This window comes from Sitophilus oryzae, unplaced genomic scaffold, assembly GCF_002938485.1.
Source record: "Sitophilus oryzae breed Bouriz unplaced genomic scaffold, Soryzae_2.0 scaffold_1111_pilon_pilon, whole genome shotgun sequence".
NCBI lineage: Eukaryota > Metazoa > Arthropoda > Insecta > Coleoptera > Curculionidae > Sitophilus > Sitophilus oryzae.
The window spans coordinates 2,065,128-2,087,015 of record NW_022145740.1 but is presented as its reverse complement, the minus strand read 5'-3'; the positions used below and the strand labels follow the sequence as shown (position 1 = coordinate 2,087,015).

Here is a 21,888-nt window from a genome sequence, read left to right as displayed (position 1 = left end):
CTCTATCTATAAAGCTAAAAGAAGTACCACCAGTATATTACTCACTACCCTAATAGAAAGTACGCTTTCAAGGCTGTTACGGAATTTTACACAATCATTCGCTTTGGCATTAAAATGTGTGTAAAAGTACCAACTTTCAGGAAAAATGGTTTACCAATTTTAATTTCTTAAAAATAAACAAAATATATTATTTTTACTTAAGCTTTCGAGCTTAAATAAAAATAATTTATTTTTACCATAAGATCTTTTTTTTTATTTTTATCTGTAGAATCACCTACCAAAGTTAAATATACTATTTTTTGATACCCTGTATATTCCTTGGACATATGTAGGTTCTAATGTTATTAAATAAAATATCAAAATAAGAATATATTATTTTTTTATTTAGTACACTTTAATAAATTAAAAAAATTGGATTAAAAAGACATAATTCACAGTAGTTTATCGAAATAAATAATGTAGCCTAATATAGTATTGAGTGACAAGAGTAGTAAAAACTGTTAAATGTTTATATCAAAAGGATTGTTGGATTTATTTCTTGTTTACAGGACTTTTACACTATATTATATCTTATATATTAATAGTTAGGTTAGGATGTATTTACACGGGCTTGTGGTAATATAACAGGACAGGCAACAAAGTAACAATAAACAAATGACTAGATTTTGAGCTTATCCTGTGTAGGCCAGGCGATTTTCGCGTCTATCCTTTTGTAGGCCAACATGGTATGTTTTCCTTCTTTCATGAAATCTTGTGGACATTCGTTGTCTAATAACATCGTCTCTGTAACAAGAAAATAACAGTTTTATTGAAAAATGTCGATTGTTATGCCGGGTCCAGACAAAGGAGACATTTTTATCTGATTTTTGTTTTGTTTCAAAATTCGGAGACTTTTCAATGTCCCGTCTCGAGTCGGTAAAGGTAAAGATCAAAGTGTCCAGGGCCATGTAAGTGAAATATTAAAAATGGTTCCAGCAAAAGTTTCCCAATTATGACGGATGATGGCGCTGATCGTCAAAATTTTTGGACAGGGATTTTGCTTACCGACAATACGACGTGAGCTACGACCGGACCAGAACCAATCAGAATGATCAGTCTTTCTTGGACATTTGCCGCGGAAGTGTGTGTTAATTTCTGTTGTGATAAGTGTGGTTGTGTTTACAGTTTGATTTTTCGGTTTTGATATTATGTTAAAATTAATTTTGAAGTATTGTATCACCTGGTTTTATGTAATAGTACTTTTTTTAGTTCTATGATCTGATATGTTATTTAATAAAACCATTCGCAACAACTAAACTTTTGATTTTGTTGTATTTTTGTTCTTGCGGTGTGGAAAATTTGTCTCAAGTTTGTCTTGTCAGAATTCCCCATTTTTTGTCGTAAGTTTATCTGGTTTTTGTCTCAAAATCGTGTTTTCTTTTTGTCGCCTTGGTCTGGACCCGGCATTAGAGTCAATGGTGACAGCAAAATGATCACTCTTCCTGTTTAACATAAAAAGGAAGCTTACCTTCGCCATCGGTGAGTCTGTAAAGAGCGTAATCCTGAGGATTGGTAATTCTGGCTTTGTGGGCAATAATTTTGCACACTTCTTTGGTAGTCATATGAGGTCGGGCCGGTAAAGTTTTCGTTAATATTGAGCCGTGGAGTTCGTCTGGTACAACAACTTTCAACACCGACTACGACAAAAAAATATAATTATTTTATTAGATTGCTTTATAGAATAATATTTTTTGAATCGAAATTATTTAATTTAAATATCAGTATACAGGGTAGTCAGGAAAACTTCGGTAGCATATTTTACAGATAAAAATAAATGAAAAGGTTGCCTTATACAAAATGCTTAGTTTCGGAGATACAGGATGTAGAACTTTCATATTTATTTCGATTTTTTCCAAATAATTTCTGAACTATATGTCAATATTTGGATGAAGATTGGGGTCTAGGAGTTTTTTGACAAGGGAAATTTGATTTTGATGTCAATATGACTCCAACTTGAAGAGGGCACCACCTACATATTTTTAACTGGTTCTACTCGTTACGATTTTTTACGGAAAAGAAATTTTTTTACGAAAACGCATTTTTTTTCTTAGTATTTTTATACAGGTACGGATGAAAAGTTATTCCTCTTCAAAACAGTTAAAACGCACGTAGGTGGCGCCCTCTACAAGTAGGAGCCATAGTGATATCGAAATCAAATTTCTCATGTCAAAAAACACGCAAATACCAATTTTACCCGAAATAAAAATGAAATTTCTACACCTTGTATCTCCCAAACGAAGCATTTTGGAACATATACAATTATATAAACTTTTTTACTTATTTTTATCTGGAGAATATGCTACCAAGGTTTCCCGAATACAGTTCGGACCACCCTCTATTATTCACATTGGGTGGTTCCCAGTCTTAGTTCCCAGTTACCCATATAACACACAATATCCGCAGGATATTCATAGAATGTCGGAATGTCCCATTATAAGATCATCTTATAAAGACATCTATAGGATATCCTCCAGACATCCTGAAATCCTGTAGATGTCTCAGAATAGAATATCCTATGGATATCTCTGTCGTATATCTAATGTACATCCAGCTGAGATATCCAAACATGCTCATGATAATAAAATATCCTAACCAATATCGTCTAGATATTTAGGAAAAATAAATAATGTACTACTTTTTATATTACATAAAATGCAATAAACCATACAGATAGATATATATTACGTCAAGGCAACAAAATATCTTGTTGGTATCTCCTGGATAATCTGGATATTTATGAGCTTCGCCACTCCCAGTAATACAGAGAATTTAAAACGCCCGCACAAAAAATTTCCCACAATCCATCTCGACAGTTTGTTTTTGCATCGTGTATTATTCAATTCTTTGATTTAGTGAAATTCGAGGTGAATTCGGTCGTTTGTCGATATTGAATGGGCTTAAAAATGACTGAAACTAACAAAACTGGTTGAGTTTGCTTAGTTTTTTCTTATACTCATAGTTCTAGCCTTGTTCTAGCAGAAATTCTATCCTAACCTCAACTAATGTTGAAAAACGACGAACGACTCAGGATCTCACGATGAAAAATTTGTGACAAAATTATAGGTGAAAATTTGTTGAAAAGCGCTTGTTCTTTATCCCTAAACCCATTTTCGTGTTTGATCTATTCGAACAGAAATCCTATTTTTGTGTTTTATTGTGAGTTTCTGAAATGTGTGGTATTAGAAATTATACCTGTATACCTGTAGAAATTAAACCTGTGTGCGAACTTTGATGTAAACTGTTGCTGCTAGACTCCATAAAGGGTAGTATAATCTGGTATAATACTATGGTACAAAGGTATTATACCATACGATCGAAAAAAACGGCGTCAGAGGTGGCTTGGAAATGAAGATTGCTGTTATTTTGTATGTAAAATTATATGGGGAATGTCATCGATCGTAATTTTCAAGCCAATTGAACGCCGTTTTTTTTTGATGGTACAGTATAAATTGAAAGCTCTTAACACATACAAATAAACTTCTAAATTTTGACGCAAAATTCATTGATATAATATTTAGGTATATTTTAGAGCTGTTAATAAAAATATCCAATGAATAACGTCAAAATGTGGCTAAATAAAACTAAATCGCGAACGTTTTTACTATAAACTAAGGATGAAGTAAGTATTGTCAAATAACAGTCCTCATATAATGTCCTAAAAATATTCTATAATGCTCCCAACATCATCCTTGTATTATCCTATAAATATCCCAAATAATCGTAAAAGGCTTGCCTAGGGATGTCTTGAAGATGACTTTCTTTTCCCATCTGGATATCCCATAAATATCCTCCTCTGGTTTTTGCATATCCCTAAGATATTTACTATATCCTTGGTGGATATCCTCAAAATATCTATAGGATTGTGTTGTGTTATATGGGTAATAATACCTACTAAAATTAATTGTAACTTTTGAAAACGACTTTCTAAATAAATTCAAGATTAATAATAATAAAAAAAACAACGCTTTATTGTACAAAAAGCCAAAACAACTTCATCGACAAAGCAAAACAAAAAAAGCACAAAAACAAATATACTTAAAAGTAAATATAAATAAATAATAAAAAAATGTCATACAATACAAATCAATTAAAAAAAATACGTCATAAAATTACAAATAAAACATATATGGACATTGCAGAACACAGGCGTATCTAGAAAATTTTACAAAAGGAAAACTGTAAATGGATAAAATCATGTTATAATAACATAAAATCAAGAGTTATAAAATATTAAATACTAGACCTTTAACCAGTGTGTGAGATGATCAAAATATTAAAATTAAAATTCTAAATTGTTCATGATTAAACATCAACAAAAAAGTCGTTTACCGCATATAGGGCTCTCTCTAAGTATGATTTCAGAGCTTTGCGAAATGCGGGAAAGAATGAAAGTGACTTGATATTCGAAGGCAAATGATTGTACATTTTCTTGGCATTGTACAGTATTGAGCCCTTAACTAGTTCTGAGCTCGGGGTTGGCAGATAAATATCGTGCTCAGCATTCCTAAGTGGATAGTTGTGAGAAGGCCTTTCCAGAATAGAGAATATGTGCTTGCGGATTAAGCAAACGGATTCAAAAATGAATATGGAAGGAAGAGTCAGTATTTTGAAATTTTTAAAGAAATTCTGGCAGTGAGTTCTACTGTTTAGTCCCAATAAGTATCGAACTGCTCTCTTTTGAAATTTGAAAATACGATCAAATTTTGTCGCGCAGCAAGTACCCCAGAATGGAAGGGCATAACGAAGATGCGACTCAAAAAGGGCATAATAGACCATTCTAGAGGTTGATGAGTTAAGTTCCTTAGACACTGATCTTAGCGCAAAACAGGCAGAGCTTAGTTTCTTTGATAAGGCTTCGATGTGCAAGTCCCATTTTAAAGAGTTGTCCACAACAAGTCCTAAGAATCTCCACGACGTCAATAGTGATGTTATTAAGTACAAAAGGTTGTATAGTACTTTTATATGACAAAACTTTACTTTTTGAAAGGTTGAGGCATAGGAGATTAGAATCGCACCAAGATTTAATGGTGCGTAAGTCACTGGATATAGTATCATATAGTGCCGTGACATCTGGACCGCTCCAAGTGAAACTAGTATCGTCCGCAAAGAGGCAGATTTTACCGCTAATGTCTAGATTTGCAATGTCGTTGATAAACACCAGAAATAAAATAGGGCCAAGTACTGAACCCTGAGGGACACCATATTCTATAGGCTTACAAGAAGACATAGACGTATCAATCCTCACAAGCTGCCTTCTGTTGCCAAGATACGACTTAAGCCATTCGAGCGGCACTCCCCTGAATCCATAGTTTGCAATTTGTTAATTAAGATATTATGATTTACACAGTCGAAAGCCTTAGAGAAATCACAGAAAATTGTAGCTGTAGAGTGATGGTTATTCAGGCTAGAGTATAGATTATTAAAAAGATCGAACATAGCATCATTTGTGCAACTGTTACTTAGAAATCCAAATTGATGGGTAGAAAGTACTTTATATTTAAGGAGAAAAGATAGAAGCCTTTTTTTAACCAATCTTTCAATGATCTTAGATAATGTGGGCAGGAGAGCAATTGGGCGATAGTTCGAAGCTTGATCTTTATCTCCTCCTTTATGCAGAGGAATAATTCTTGCTGTCTTAAGGCAGTTTGGAAAAACTCCTTTTTGGAATGACTCATTAATTAAAGTAGTAAGATAGATTAATGTGCATTCCGGAAGTTCAGAGAACATTTTGAGGTAAGCCCATCAGTCCCAGATGAGAATTTATTTTTAATACTTTTAATTGTACTACGGAGCTCATCTAATGCTACGGGCGTGAAGAAGAAACTGTGTAAATTCTCATTTGCTTTAGGGAGATATGAAAGTGAATCATGAGAAGGAGTTATGGTGTTCACTAAATTTTTAGCCACATTAACAAAGTAAGTGTTTAAATCTTCAGGTGAATTAAAGACTGTGCCAGACGAAGAAGTCTTATTCCTTAAGTCATTTACAATAGCCCAAGTCTCTTTAGAAACATTACCGGATTTGGCTAGCCTCCCACTATAATAAATGTCGTTGGCAGCTTTTATAGTCTTACGATAAACCCTTCTATAAAGTTTCACGTAATTATGAAGGAAAACGCTGTCTGTGATTTTTTTAAGGTGAGATAATGAGCGCATGTTCTTTGCAGATATACGCAAGCCGGTCGTAGACCAGGGTATACCTTGCTTACTTTTGATAGGCCTAAGAGGAAACGCCTTGCACGCCAGATTAGACAAGGTATTTATAAATCTAGAAAATTCGGAATCGACGTCAGCCGAGAGGACAACCCACTCAGTTGTTAGACATAGGTGGTGAAAATTTAGAAAATTTTTATCCGAAAAAATACGGCCCAATTTGCGCGAGGTATTTTTGCCTTTGGAATGTGGCAAAAACGTTGTCAATACTACCTCATGATCAGAGAAACCTGAGTGAAGGACTCTACAGTCAACGAATTCCGGGTCAAAAGACGATACGACATAATCTATAGTACTAGAGCCAGTTTTAGTTATTCTAGTTGGTGAGTCAACATGCATGAATATACCAAAAGAATGAAAAATGGACTGGAGAGACTCCCTAGCTGCACACACACTAATATATCACCATTTAAAAAAAATATTCCGTTATTTCTATACTGGTGTTAATATCTACTGAATCTACAGGGTCCGGCAATAGTGCGTCGGGCATCTGTAGCTCTTAGAATAAAAAACTTGGAAAATTTGTTTAAGTGCTAACTTAAAGTATGTACTATAGAATGTATTTCAGGAAAATATTTTAACTTCTTCCGGGTGGCTTAAAAAAGTGTGAGTAGATCGGGATGATTTTTTTTTAAATGGAACGCCCTGTATATTATTACATTTTTGGCTTCCTTTCAGATCACTTTACATAATCCTAAGATATGAGTAGATATATTCCGATAGTTTCAGAGATATTAATAAATAAATATCGTAATCTTAAATCATACAGAGATGTTCAAAATTCTTCGCCAAACTTTCTAAAATGTAAAATTAATTTTGTTCGTTTTTTTTTTAAACGAAACACCCTATATATTATTTTTTTAGTAAATGGAGAATTAAAAAATGAACATTTTTTGTATTTAGAGTATTTCAAAATTTTTAAGAGTCCATTTGCGCTACACCGCTCGGGTCGGTCTCAGGGGTCGGGTAGAGCGGGTGTGCTGTGGAAGGCGGTCCGTTCACGATCCCCCACCGCCTGATTTTTGGTCGGACGCATTCAGTGTAAATCCGCATCTGAATAATACCCATATTATTTGATAGTTTGATAGAAGCTGATAGAAGTATTTATTTCTCCAGCATCAGAACTTAAAAAAATATTTTTTAAAATTTTATTCTATATTACATTTATTTCATTTTATTTTTAAATAAAAATAATATTAAATGCATTTATACTTAATAATGTAGCTTTTTTAAATTGACAATAAAATGAACAGTATCATAATTCAGATATTTGTTCCTATATTAAAATATATGTTCCGTTAAGTAGGGGGGAGTATATGATTTTAAGAATAATTTTGAAACAATAGTAATAATCATAATGTTTATTTAAATATACCTTATGTATAACTTTTGTACAACAATATTGTCTTTACAAGAGGAAAAACTTTTTTATTATTGACTTTTTGAGAAAAATGTATTCTTCATAAATAAATTTGCTTGTTCTAGAATGGTTAATCCCGTTTATACTTTTTCAAATTTCCATACCGTTTTAGAGAAAATTAAAAAAAAACTTGAAAATATTGTTGAATTTTTTCAGTGTTAAAAATCAAGAGGCGTTTCTATGGTAATATCATTTCGATTTTATTTTTATTTTTTCGGCAGACGGTTATTATTAGGTAATTATTGTTTTATTATACATATATAAATTTATATGCATGGGATTTATATGCATTATTACTGACATTCTGAGAAAAATGTATTCTTCATAAAAATTTCATAATTTTTTCGTACACACAAAAATCGGCACCCAAGGCCAGAAATGCCAACTCTAATATAATTCTTATCTAACTGTCTGTAATAACTATTTTTCATTACTGGGTCCTCTAATTCGCATACCAGGAATGTGTCTATAGGGTGAATTATTTCCGGTAAAAACAATTAAAATAAAATTCTCCAGCTTTGGCAACATTTTTTGATTTTCAAAGAAATGTTTGTCTATTTTAATTTCTATATATACCGGCTGCGTCTCAAAAGTGACTCGCCCCTATAACTTTTTTTAATTTTTTCAGATAAAAAAATGAGATTTGGTATGTTAGTATATGACATAAATTAGGATTGATTGACATATACAATTGTTTTCGGTCACTTCCTGTTTCACCGGAAATGACTACAACTTTTGATTTTTAAATGGCACCCTCGATATTTTTTTATTTTATTCGATAGAAAATATCACTCTGAATTGAATGACATATCATAATATCTAAACTTTTGACATATTCGCTTAAAAACAAATTGTACTTTAAATTTCAATCTAGAATGCCATGGCTATCTTAAAAACACTAATTTTTAATCAAGGACTCTTGGAAAAATAGATTTGATCGTTTAATGTTTTTAGTGTCTTGTTCTGGCCGGTTAAAAGATGCCCAAATCGTATTTTTAATCATATCTCAATTTTTTCAAATGGAACAAGGGTGGATCATTAGCATATTTGGAAAAAGCATTTTTTTACGAATAATTTGATACCACACACTTGGTATTTCGAGTCAAATTATCGTTATGAACCGTTACATGTTATAATTTCAAATAAACCATATGCGAAAATGTCAAAATGATATGCCATTCTATTCAGAGTGTCATTTTCTATCGAATAAAGTAAAAAAATACCGAGGGTGCCATTTAAAAATCGAAAATTGTAGTCATTTCCGGTGAGACCGGAAGTGACCGAAAACAATAATTAAATATGTCAATCAATCCTAATTTATTTCATATACTAACATACCGAATCTCGTTGTTTTATCTGAAAAAATAAAAAAGTTATAGGGGTGAGCTATTTTTGAGACGCACCCGCACCCGGTGACCCGGTATGTACAGGGTGGGTCAAATTCGACGCTTTTAAATGGAAACACCCTTTTCTATAGGAGATAGACGAAAACTAATATCCGTGTCTGGAGCTCATTTTTTGTCAAAAACATAATGGTGAAAACCGCACATCAATATCTGTTACCGTTTCGGAGTTACGGGGTGTTTTTCAAAAATGTGCATTTTTAACAAATTGCTGTAACTTTTTTGCTATGGAAAATTTTGTATTTCTATGAAAACGTTTCCAAAGCACCTTTTTACGTAGAATTTTATGGTTTAAGTATAATTTTTTTAAAATTAATAATTTAAGAGTTATCAACAGAAAAATTTATTTTTTATTTGGGACACCCTCTATATTTTTAATTAAATGAAAAGAATTTAAAATTACCGTTCCAAAAATATAGCGCACTTGATATTTTGTTATAATCCCCTTCGAAATACAGAATTTTTAAAAGTTTACCACTTTTAACTAGTAGGCTTTGGACCCCTTATTGATGATATGCTCTTAATGGAACTCGAAAACATATTTTTCCAGCAAGACGAGGCACCGCCTCTGAACGCTGAAGTTATCAGCAAATTCTTGCAGCCAATTTCAAGAATAATTGAATAGCTAACCAAGATCCCAGCCGTTGGCCGTCGGGGCCGCCTGACTTAGTGCCCATGGATCTAACCCTATGGATATATTTGCGGAAGAATAAAGGTTCCTTATTCTTCCGTATAATCTCGACAAGAATTAGAAATACTTAGCAGTTACGAGAGGGTATCTTTCACTTCCACTGAGTTAATGAATTGCACGAGAAATGTTCAAAAATTGTCCATAACAGAAGACGGTCGATATGTCGAACACCTGTAGCAAAATCTCATGTCTTGGTTTACTATTTATTTTTATTGTTATTAGATATAGTCTAAATATGTTGATGTTGGTTAATATTATTTTAAATTGTTATAAAATTCTGCATATCTCATAGCAAATATTATTTTCGTTTTAATTGATGCTTACAGCTAGATTTTTTTTGCATTACAGCTGGTGCCGTTCCAAGCCTACTTATTTAAAGCGGGCGAATTTTTATATATTCTATATCTCGAAGAGGAATCGAGCAAAATATCAAGTGTGTTATATTTTTGGAAAGATAATTTTAAATTCTTTTCAATAAATTAAAAATATACAGGGTGTCCCATATAAAAAATCAAATTTTCTGTTGATAATTCTTAAATTATTAATTTTAAAAAAAATATGCTTAAACCATTAAATTCTACGTAAAAAGGTGCTTTAGAAATGTTTTCATAAAAATAAAAAATTTTCCATAGCAAAAAAGTTACAGCGATTTGTTAAAAATGCATATTTTTGAAAAACACCTCGTAACTCCGAAACGGAAACAGATATCGATATGCGGTTTTCACCATCAAGTTTTTGACAAAAATTGAGCTCCAGACACCTGTATTAGTTTTTGTCTATCTCCTATAGAAAAGAGTGTTTCCATTTAAAAGCGTCGAATTTGACCCACCCTGTACAAGTTCTTTCAGTGTCCCAACCATAGTCCCAACCAAAAAATAACAGCTCTTTCAGATGGAACGGAGCGTCCGCACTGTTAGTCCGCGTGTATTTTCAAGATAGCCGTCGGACGAAATCATCCGGACGGAGCATACGCGACCCATGTGAAATTGTTCATATAAACTCATGGTACTTGCTCGAAGTCGCGAACGGTCCGCTCCATCTGAAAGCGCTGTAACATTTATCTTTCGACGCAATATTTAATTTACCTTGAACCTGATAATAATAGTTGTGTTTTTTTTAACAAAAATTAATTTCCATCGACTTCTATATAATCTATATATCTCTTTGAAATTGCTTCGTTTATATAACAATTTCTAGCAGTATACGGGCATTTAATTAACAATTTAAGTCGAGCGGTTTAAAAAATATTTGAAAAATAAAAATCGTTAGTAAACAACCGCCTGTGAGCGCAATGCCTTTGATGATTTTCGATGCACGAGTTTGTTTATTGAGCGGTCTATTTATTTATCTCGATGCTATATAATATAATATAAATTCCTTTCATATATTACAGTATTTTTAGCGGATTCTAATTGATAATGTATAAAATTATAATGTCGGTATGTGCCGCTCTTCAAATTATAGATAGATACTTAACTAAAATCCCTAAAATCCCTAGCTAAAAAGCTTTAAAAGTATACAATTGTGTATGAAAACATGTAAACCAAACAAAACAACATATTAACTGTGATATTAACGATTTTCAGTGACAAAAAATAGTAAATTTTCACACATAAATAAGCGTAATTCAATTTATGTAGAAATATTACAGTACGTCTGCTGGATCTGTGTCTATGAAAAGAATGCGGACAAAAAACATTTAAATAAACAGCAATATATTTTATACATCGACTTGCCAAGTACGTCACCGCAAATCGCTCCGCCCACTCATTTTATTGGCTACTTGCAAATTTGTCGAATTTTTATTGAAGGGACGCGTCGTCTAATTTTTTACGAAAAACATCGAGAGAATATCGTTTCCCCTCTCACGGACAAAGAAGTGAAAATTTAGTGTTGTATGTATTTTTTAATGCCACATCGTAAAAAACAAAAATTAAAAATGTTGTCCAAAAAATAAAAAAAATTGGGGTGAGCCCCCCTTGTCACTTAAGGGTATAAAAAATAGATAACAACCTATTCTCAGACCTACTGAATATACGTACAAAATTTCATCAAAATCGGTTAAGCCGTTACGGAGAAGTATGGTAACAAAAAATTAAAAAAAACCAACCCCTCTTTGAAAGTGAAAATTTAGCGTTAAATGTATTTTTTAATGTCACATCGTAAAAAAACAAAAATTAAAAATTTTGTCCAAAAATTAAAAAAAAATTGGGGTAGGCCTCCCTTGTCACTTAAGGGTATAAAAATAGATAACAACCTATTCTCAGACCTACTGAATATACATACAAAATTTCATCAAAATCAGTCAAACCGTTACGGAGAAGTATGATAACAAAAAATTAAAAAAAAACAACCCCTATTTGAAAGTGAAAATTAAAAAAAAACAAAAATTAAAAATTTTATCCAAAAAATAATAAAAATGGGGTGGGCCCCCTTGGTCACTTAAGGGTAGAAAAAATAGATAACAACCTATTGAAACCAAACCTACTGAATATACATATAAAATTTTATCAAAATCGGTCAAGCCGTTACGGAGAAGTATGGCAACAAAAAATTAAAAAAAAAAACAACCCTTATTTGAAAGTGAAAATTTAGTGTTGTATGTATTTTTTAATGCCACATCGTAAAAAAGAAAAATTAAAAATTTTCCCAAAAAAATAAAAAAAAGGGGTGGGTCACCCTTGTCACTTAAGGGTATAAAAAATAGATAACAACCTATTCTCAGACGTACTGATATGCATATAAAATTTCATCAAAATCGGTTAAGCCGTTTCGGAGGAGTACAGTAACAACCTGTGAGAAGACAATTTTTTATATGTATTAGATTTCAGAAATCTGCCTAAAACTTAGCCCGATCCTGTCGTGTTAAACCACAGCTATAATTCCAAACGCACGTGCTTTCAGTGAAAAAATATAATTTTTAAATTCCTTAGATTAGGGCTTGCAGAGCTTCAGCATTTTCCATAAAATAGCGAGCAATTTGTTACAAAACAATATAAATTATATATCACTGTAATAACAAAACTTCAATCTATTTCCCTCCTGTAACAGAATTTTAAATTATATTTTGATTTTCGAGAAAATTTAGTTCAAACCAGGTTCAAACATAACGTTTATTTTGTTGATGTTTGACCATCAAAATCTTAAAAATGAACAAGTTATCTAAAAATGTGCTACACGACGAATTTAGTATAATCCTTTATCTTTAATTTCCTTCTTCGTTTTTGTAAAAATACCTAGCCAGTTTGACATAAAACGGTAAATGCCGAACGCTTATTTTGCTACTTTTTTGGACTAGTGAAATGGACTCTTAACGGTTTCGCAGATATTCGCGGTTTTATATTTCATATGGCATTTCCATAGTAAACTTTTATCAAAGCCACCCAATGATTTTTTTCTCGTATTTTACCGTTGAAAGTGAATACAAAAAATGTTTATTTTTTTTAATTCTTCATCTATTAAAAGCATAATATACAGGGTGTTCCATTTAAAAAACGAAGAAAAATTATTAAATATTTTAGAAAGTTTGGCGCAGAATTTTGAACACCCTGTATAATTTCAGATTACGATATTTATAATTTATAGCAAAATAAGTACAGACTATCTAAAGTAAACACCTAATATAGTTTTGATTTCAGGACAGTCCTTGTATTTTTAATAATTTTTTTAAAAAAGGCTGAAAAACATTTTTTTTTATTTTTTTTTAATATCTCTGAAACTATCAAAACTTATTTAAAAAGATCTTAAGATTATGTAAAGTGATCAGAAAGGAAGCGAAAAATGTAATAAAATACAGGGTGTTCCATTTAAAAAAAATCATCCCGATCCACTCACATTTATTTGAGTCACCCTGTAGAGGTTAAATTATTTTCCTGAAATACATCCTAACCCATATAACACACAATATCCGCAGGATATTCATAGAATGTCGGAATGTCCCATTATAAGATTATCTTATAAAGCCATCTATAGGATATCCTCCAGACATTCTGAAACCCTGTAGATGTCTCAGAATAGAATATCCTATGGATATCTCTGTCGTATATCTAATGTACATCCAGCTGAGATATCCAAACATGCTCATGATAATAAAATATCCTAACAATATCGTCTAGATATTTAGGAAAAATAAATAATGTACTACTTTTTCTATTACATAAAATGCAATAAACCATACAGATAGATAATATATATTACGTCAAGGCAACAACATATCCTGTTGGTGTCTTCTGGATAATCTGGATATTTATGAGCTTGGCCACTCCCACTAATACAGAGAATTTAAAACGCCCGCGCAAAAAATTTCCCACAATCCATCTCACCAGTTGTTTGTTTTTGCATCGTGTATTAGTATTATTCAGTTCTTTGATTTAGTGAAATTCGAGGTGAATTCGGTCGTTTGTCGATATTGAATGGGCTTAAAAATGACTGAAACTAACAAAACTGGTTGAGTTTGACTTAGTTTTTTCTTATACTCATAGTTCTAGCCTTGTTCTAGCAGAAATTCTGTCCTAACCTCAACTAATGTCGAAAAACGACGAACAACTCAGGATCTCACAATGAAAAATTTGTGACAAAATTATAGGTGAACATTTGTTGAAAAGCGCTTGTTCTTTATCCCTAAACCCATTTTCGTGTTTGATCTATTCAAACAGAAATCCTATTTTTGTGTTTAAATTGTGAGTTTCTGGAATGTGTGGTGTTAGAAATTATACCTGTATCCTGTCTGCTAACTTTGATGTAAACTGTTGCCATGATACAAAGAATACAAGGTATGATATTGCGCAGGTTGGTCACTACGTCACAGGTGATAAACGGCACCATTGGTCGGCAAGTTCCGCGCGCCAATTTCAAATTGTCAAACAGATGACACGATAAATGTCAGAATAATTTTTCAAATGTCAAGCACGATGATTTGACATAACTTTTAGGGTTATGTCCTAATTCTTCCCTATTTTAGGTCTTTTTTTATTAGTGGCAATTGCACAAGATGGATATTTTTTTGTATGGCGTATGACGTCACAGGTGGTATGCGCAAACTTAACGAAATTGGGGCCGCTATCGATCATACCTTGTTTTCTTTGTACCATGAACTGTTGCTGCTAGACATAAACTGCTAGACTCCATAAAGGGTAGTATGATCTGGTATAATACCATACGATCGAAAAAAACGGCGTTAGAGGTGGCTTGGAAATGAAGATTGCTGTTATTTTGTATGTAAAATTATATGGGGAATGTCATCGATCGTAATTTTCAAGCTAATTCAACGCCGTTTTTTTCGATGGTACAGTATAAATTGAAACCTCTTAACTCATACAAATAAACTTCTAAATTTTGACACAAAATTCATTGACTTAATATGTAGGTATATTTTAGAGCTGTTAATAAAAATATCCAATGAATAACGTCCAAATGTGGCTAAATAAAACTAAATTGCGAACGTTTTTACTATAAACTAAGGATGAAGTAAGTATTGTCAAAAAACAGGCCTGATATAATGCCCTAAAAATATTCTATAATGCTCCCAACATCTTGTATTATCCTACAAATATCCCAAATAATCGTAAAAGGTCTGCCTAGGGATGTCTTGAAGATGACTTTTTTAGTCCCATCTGGATATCCTATAAATATCCTCCTCTGGTTTTTGGATATCCCTAAGATATTTACTATATCCTTGGTGGATATCCTCAAGATATCTATAGGATTGTGTTGTGTTATATGGGAACACATACTTTAGGTTTGCACTTAAACAAAATTGCTAAGTTTTTTATTTTAGGAGCTACAGATACCCGACACACTATTGCCGGACCCTGTACTGCAAACAAAAAGTCTGGAAATTTTCATTATCCAAATTTTGATGTGAATCAATAACAACAATTTAAAATAATATCAAATAATTTCAATTATAGCCGTTTATGTAATTTAACTTACATCATTTTCAACGTGGTTTTTCATGTTGTTTTCTTCAGAGCCCTTTTTAAAGTTTTTAAGTACGTGCACCGCAGAAGATAAGGTGGTTAGGTAATACCCGGCCTCGCCACTGAACAGCGAAGGATGCAAAAGACCCCACATGTATTCGGCTTCTATTTCGGCGGCTACAAAGTTCGTTTTGACCAGAACCCAAACGAAAATCGGCAAAAAGTCATCCGCTCCTAAATGGACCATACGTCCCGAGCCTGTTAAGTGTCCCGTTTTAACCTGCAACAAAAAATTATTTTTAATCATATGAACATAGTACATTTTTAAAAACACATACATTTTTTTACACTTACTTGTCTACGGGAAAAATACTTACAGAACTGAATATTGTAGCTATAGCGGCCAAGAGATATTCCAGTTTGTCTAAAGGGGAATCGGATTGTTGAAGTCTCTGTATAATGACCGAAATCTTGTTGAGCATATTTTCAGATGGTAGTGTTATTTTCGAGTTTATTGCTAGTTCGCATAGAGGCCGCGTGGCGGCGTATTGAATGTTATCAGCCAGAAGTCTGATAGCGCCAGTCTTTGTATAGTGGTCTAGAAACAGTTTTTGGAGATGGTTCTTTAACGGTTTCACAACCAATTTGTGCATGACACCTTCCAGTATGGCGTCCAGGTTTAAAAATTCAGTCGACTTTAGCTGCAAATTAAAGATTGCAAATTAGTTTGGGGGCCTGCCGAAAAAAAATAGTTATAACTAAAATAGCTATATTCCGGAAACTTCGGCAGCATATTCTGCAGATAAAAATAAGTAAAAAAGTTCGTATAAATGTATGTCCTAAAATGCTTAGTTTTGGAGATACAGGGTGTAGAAATTTCATTTTTATTTCAATTTTTTTCCAAATAATTTCTGAAGTGTCGTCAACATTTGGATGAAAATTGCTGTATGCAAGTTTTTTGACAAGAGAAATTTGGGGACTTTGATGTCAATATAGCTCCTATTTTTTCAAAGAAAAATTTATGATTAATTGAAAAAAATAAAAGTTCCCAAATTTATAACTTCAGTCACAAATAACTATAATCAACATGTTTATTTTTTGTCAATAATGACATGTATTAATTATTTCCATTCTAAATATCTTGTGAATGGTTGCTCGTAGCGATTTTTATCAAGAGATATTTTTTACGTAAAAAATTACGAAAATGTATATTTTTTTACTCAGTAGTTTTATACAGGTACGGACGAAAAGTTATTACTCTTCAAAACAGTTAAAACACATGTAGGTGGCGCCCCCTACAAATAGGAGTCATATTGCCATCAAAATTTCTCATGTCAAAAAACTCCCAGACACTAATTTTCATTCAAATATAGACGTTACTTCAGAAATCATTTGGAAAAAATTGAAATAAAAATGGAACTTCTACACCCTGTATCTCCAAAACTAAGCATTTTAGGACATACATTTATAAGAACTTTTTTACTTGCAGAATTTTTATCTGCATAATATTGTTACGTTTTTCGTCGGTTCCGTGTGGATAGAAAGTCACAATTTATTTAAACACTATTTATTTAACACTAATTAACAAAAACAATAACGATAAAAGACTTATAGAACTATTTACAAACGATTTATAACTAAGAATTTATTTTGAATTTTAGCGCGTCAACTGCACTGGTGTTTTTCTTGTTTAGAAATAGGCAACATTAGAACTTCCGGTTTAATCTCAAATGAAATAATTTAGGTTTTAGTTTTACCTTTTTGATCTTAAAAAGAACTTTTTTAAAATTAGTAATTAGTAACGATTTAGTTAGTTCGCAATCGATAGCTTCCCGTAAAGTACTGTGTAATAGTTGTTTAATCTTGTATTATTAATAACTTCCTATACCTAAAATCAACCATTTAATGAGAAAATTGTGTTTTGAAAATATAAAGACAAGATTTGACTTTCGGTCTTCTTCTTGTATTATGATGGCTCTGATAAGAGGCAATTACCTTTTAGTCTCTCAATAGAAGGCATTTATCGTTAAAAGTATCAAATCTGTGTGCTACAATATGGGATTTCTGTTGCATAATAATGAATATTACGTTTATTTACAAATCCATTACTTTTAAGGTAGCTTCATCAGACAATCAAATTTTAGTTAAATGTCCCAATCTTCATGAACTGTATTAAGCATATGTATTGCGGTTTGAATCACCCTGTATGTTGACAAAAATATTTTTTGAAAATGTGCGTTACAATGGCCCCATCTTATGTAAAAATTGAAATAAAAATTACAAACCAAAAACGTAATAGATAAAAAGCTTTTTTTTGGAGGCCTGATTATTCTGTATATAGGTATGTATAAAACTAGTAGCCTAAGAATTATTTACAGTTCTTCCCATTCTAAAAAAAAAGATACGGTGGTAAAAAATTGTTTAAACGAGGCCGAAGGGGCAGATATAATAATGCAATAAAATGTAAAAAGGGCGGGTAAACACCTTTGTTTATTTGTTGAAACAAAATTCCTTTAGATCATCGTATATAATGACCAAAATATGACATAATTTTAAGAAAAAATGTCACATTCTGGCTTATAATAAAGTTTCAAATGCAACGTTTATATTCAAATTTGTTATGATCTGCAACAGTTAGGTAGTAGTGAGAAGAATTATAATTCAATTACCAGCTTCTACTACGTTGTTTTAATAGCTCAAAATTCAACAAATATAATTAGAAATTATTTTAATTGAGAGAGGCTCCCTTGTGGGACACCTATGTACGGCGATTACGGCGCGGCGGAAGCAATACCTACCTGTGAAAAGACAAATTCAGGTAATTTGGGCTTATTTTTCCACACATTTGACACTGTCGTACCATATTGAAAATTCGTAGATTCAAAAGTACGTTAAACAAAAGCAAAACTACTGAATAACACTGAAAAGTTCACTTCGGACTTGATTCCGACTTCAAACACACCGTAAGCTAAACGTAGTACGCTATAACGGACCATTGGCCGTCGCGAGGGTGGTGGGACGGACGGCTTATTTCATTCTGGAAGACTAGCGCGACGTTGCCAATAGTTCTAGACGTTTCAGAACATTAAACAGTAAACATGTCCTTTAATAGTAACGCATATATCCTCTGGTTAATAACATATTATTACGCATGCTTCTTTAAAAATAAACTATTAATTTGAGTAGAAATTAAGAGATTTATTGATATCCGGTGAAGGTTTTAAAAGTCACCTTTTCTGCAAATCAAACTAAGTAGATAGGAGCAAATTTGAGATGTGGCAATGTCGCCTTCTCTATCTCAGTTGGTTTTTACAGTACGTAGTCAACCTCCGATTGTTTGATCGGGTTAAAATGCAAAATGTGATATCTGTTCTTCCTAAATCTATGATCAAAACTTATTTAAAAAGATCTTAAGATTATGTAAAGTGATGATCAGAAGAAGCGAATAAGTGCAAATACAGGGTGTTCCATTTAAAAAATCATCCCGATCCACTCACATTTATTTGAGTCACCCTGTAGGGTTATATTATTTTCCTGAAATACATCCCTAACCACTTATAACACACAATATCCGCAGGATATTCATAGAATGTCGGAATGTCCCATTATAAGATTATCTTATAAAGCCATCTATAGGATATCCTCCAGACATCCTGAAATCCTGTAGATGTCTCAGAATAGAATATCCTATGGATATCTCTCTCTGTCGTATATCTAATATACATCCAGCTGAGATATCCAAACATGCTCATGATAATAAAATATCCTAACAATATCGTCTAGATATTTAGGAAAAATAAATAATGTACTACTTTTTCTATTACATAAAATGCAATAAACCATACAGATAGATATATATTACGTCAAGGCAACAACATATCCTGTTGGTGTCTTCTGGATAATCTGGATATTTATGAGCTTGGCCACTCCCACTAATACAGAGAATTTAAAACGCCCGCGCAACAAATTTCCCACAATCCATCTCACCAGTTGTTTGTTTTTGCATCGTGTATTAGTATTATTCAGTTCTTTGATTTAAGTGAAATTCGAGGTGAATTCGGTCGTTTGTCGATATTGAATGGGCTTAAAAATGACTGAAACTAACAAAAGTGGTTGAGTTTGACTTAGTTTTTCTTATACTCATAGTTCTAGCCTTGTTCTAGCAGAAATTCTATCCTAAACTCAACTAATGTCGAAAAACGACGAACAACTCAGGATCTCACAATGAAAAATTTGTGACAAAATTATAGGTGAACATTTGTCGAAAAGCGCTTGTTCTTTATCCCTAAACTCATTTTCGTGTTTGATCTATTCAAACAGAAATCCTATTTTGTGTTTAAATTGTGAGTTTCTGGAATGTGGTGTTAGAAATTATATCTGTATCCTGTGTGCTAACTTTGATATAAACTGTTGCTGCTAGACATAAACTGCTAGACTCCATAAAGGGTAGTATGATCTGGTATAATACCATACGATCGAAAAAACGGCGTTAGAGGTGGCTTGATGAAGATTGCTGTTATTTTGTATGTAAAAAGGTATATGGGGAATGTCATCGATCGTAATTTTCAAGCTAATTCAACGCCGTTTTTTTTTCGGTAATTTTGGTATAAGTGAAACCTCTTAACTCATACAAATAAACTTCAAATTTTGTGCAAAATTCATTGACTTTCTAATATGTTGGTATATTTTAGAGCTGTTAATAAAATATCCAATAAATAACGTCAAAATGTGGCTAAATATAAAACTAAATTGCGAACGTTTTTACTATAAACTAAGGATGAAGTAAGTATTGTCAAAAAACAGGCCTGATATAATGCCCTAAAAATATTCTATAATGCTCCCAACATCATCCTTGTATTATCCTATAAATATCCCAAATAATCGTAAAAGGTCTGCCTAGGGATGTGTTGAAGATGACTTTTTTTGTCCCATCTGGATATCCTATAAATATCCTCCTCGGGTTTTTGGATATCCCTAAGATATTTACTATATCCTTGGTGGATATCCTCAAGTGGATATCCTCTAGTTATATGGGAACACATACTTGGGTTTGCACTTAAACAAAAATTGCTAAGTTTTTTTATTTTAGGAGCTACAGATACCCGACACACAACTACTGCCAGACCCACAGCACTGCAAACAAAAGTCTGGAAATTTTCATTATCAAAATTTTGATGTGAATCAATAACAACAATTTAAATAATATCAAATAATTTCAATTATAGCCGTTTATGTAATTTAACTTACATCATTTTCAACGTGGTTTTTCATGTTGTTTTCTTCAGAGCCCTTTTTAAAGTTTTTTAAGTACGTGCACCGCAGAAGATAAGGTGGTTAGGTAATACCCGGCCTCGCCACTGAACAGCGAAGGATGCAAAAGACCCCACATGTATTCGGCTTCTATTTCGGCGGCTACAAAGTTCGTTTTGACCAGAACCCAAACGAAAATCGGCAAAAAGTCATCCGCTCCTAAATGGACCATACGTCCCGAACCTGTTAAGTGTCCCGTTTAACCTGCAACAAAAATTATTTTTTAATCATATGAACATAGTACATTTTTAAAAACACATACATTTTTTACACACTTACTTGTCTACGGGAAAAATACTTACAGAACTGAATATTGTAGCTATAGCGGCCAAGAGATATTCCAGTTTGTCTAAAGGGGAATTGGATTGTTGAAGTCTCTGTATAATGACCGAAATCTTGTTGAGCATATTTTCAGATGGTAGTGTTATTTTCGAGTTTATCGCTAGTTCGCATAGAGGCCGCGTGGCGGCGTATTGAATGTTATCAGCCAGAAGTCTGATAGCGCCAGTCTTTGTATAGTGGTCTAGAAACAGTTTTTGGAGATGGTTCTTTAACGGTTTCACAACCAATTTGTGCATGACACCTTCCAGTATGGCGTCCAGGTTTAAAAATTCAGTCGACTTTAGCTGCAAATTAAAGATTGCAAATTAGTTTGGGGGCCTGCCGAAAAAAAATAGCTATAACTAAAATAGCTATATTCCGGAAACTTCGACAGCATATTCTGCAGATAAAACTAAGTAAAAAAGTTTGTATAAATGTATGTCTTAAAATGCTTAGTTTTGGAGATACAGGGTGTAGAAATTTCATTTTTATTTCAATTTTTTTCCAAATGTGTCGTCAACATTTGGATGAAAATTGCTGTATGGAAGTTTTTTGACAAGAGAAATTTGGGGAT

General features: G+C 32.6%; 1 protein-coding gene across 1 annotated transcript in view; it reads right to left on the bottom strand.

The window, feature by feature from the left end:
- Positions 1–362: 362 nt before the first annotated feature.
- The window catches only part of LOC115881568 (protein sprint), a 34,947-nt gene continuing 13,421 nt past the window's right edge, over positions 363–21,888 (bottom strand). Inside the window, exons 13-16 of the mRNA XM_030899112.1 lie at positions 16,061–16,384; positions 15,697–15,963; positions 1,508–1,676; positions 363–783 (exon numbers count right to left, since the gene is read on the bottom strand). Coding sequence (XP_030754972.1) covers positions 659–783; positions 1,508–1,676; positions 15,697–15,963; positions 16,061–16,384 — 885 coding nt within the window. The 3' untranslated portion in view covers positions 363–658. The remainder of the gene's footprint in view (positions 784–1,507; positions 1,677–15,696; positions 15,964–16,060; positions 16,385–21,888) is intronic.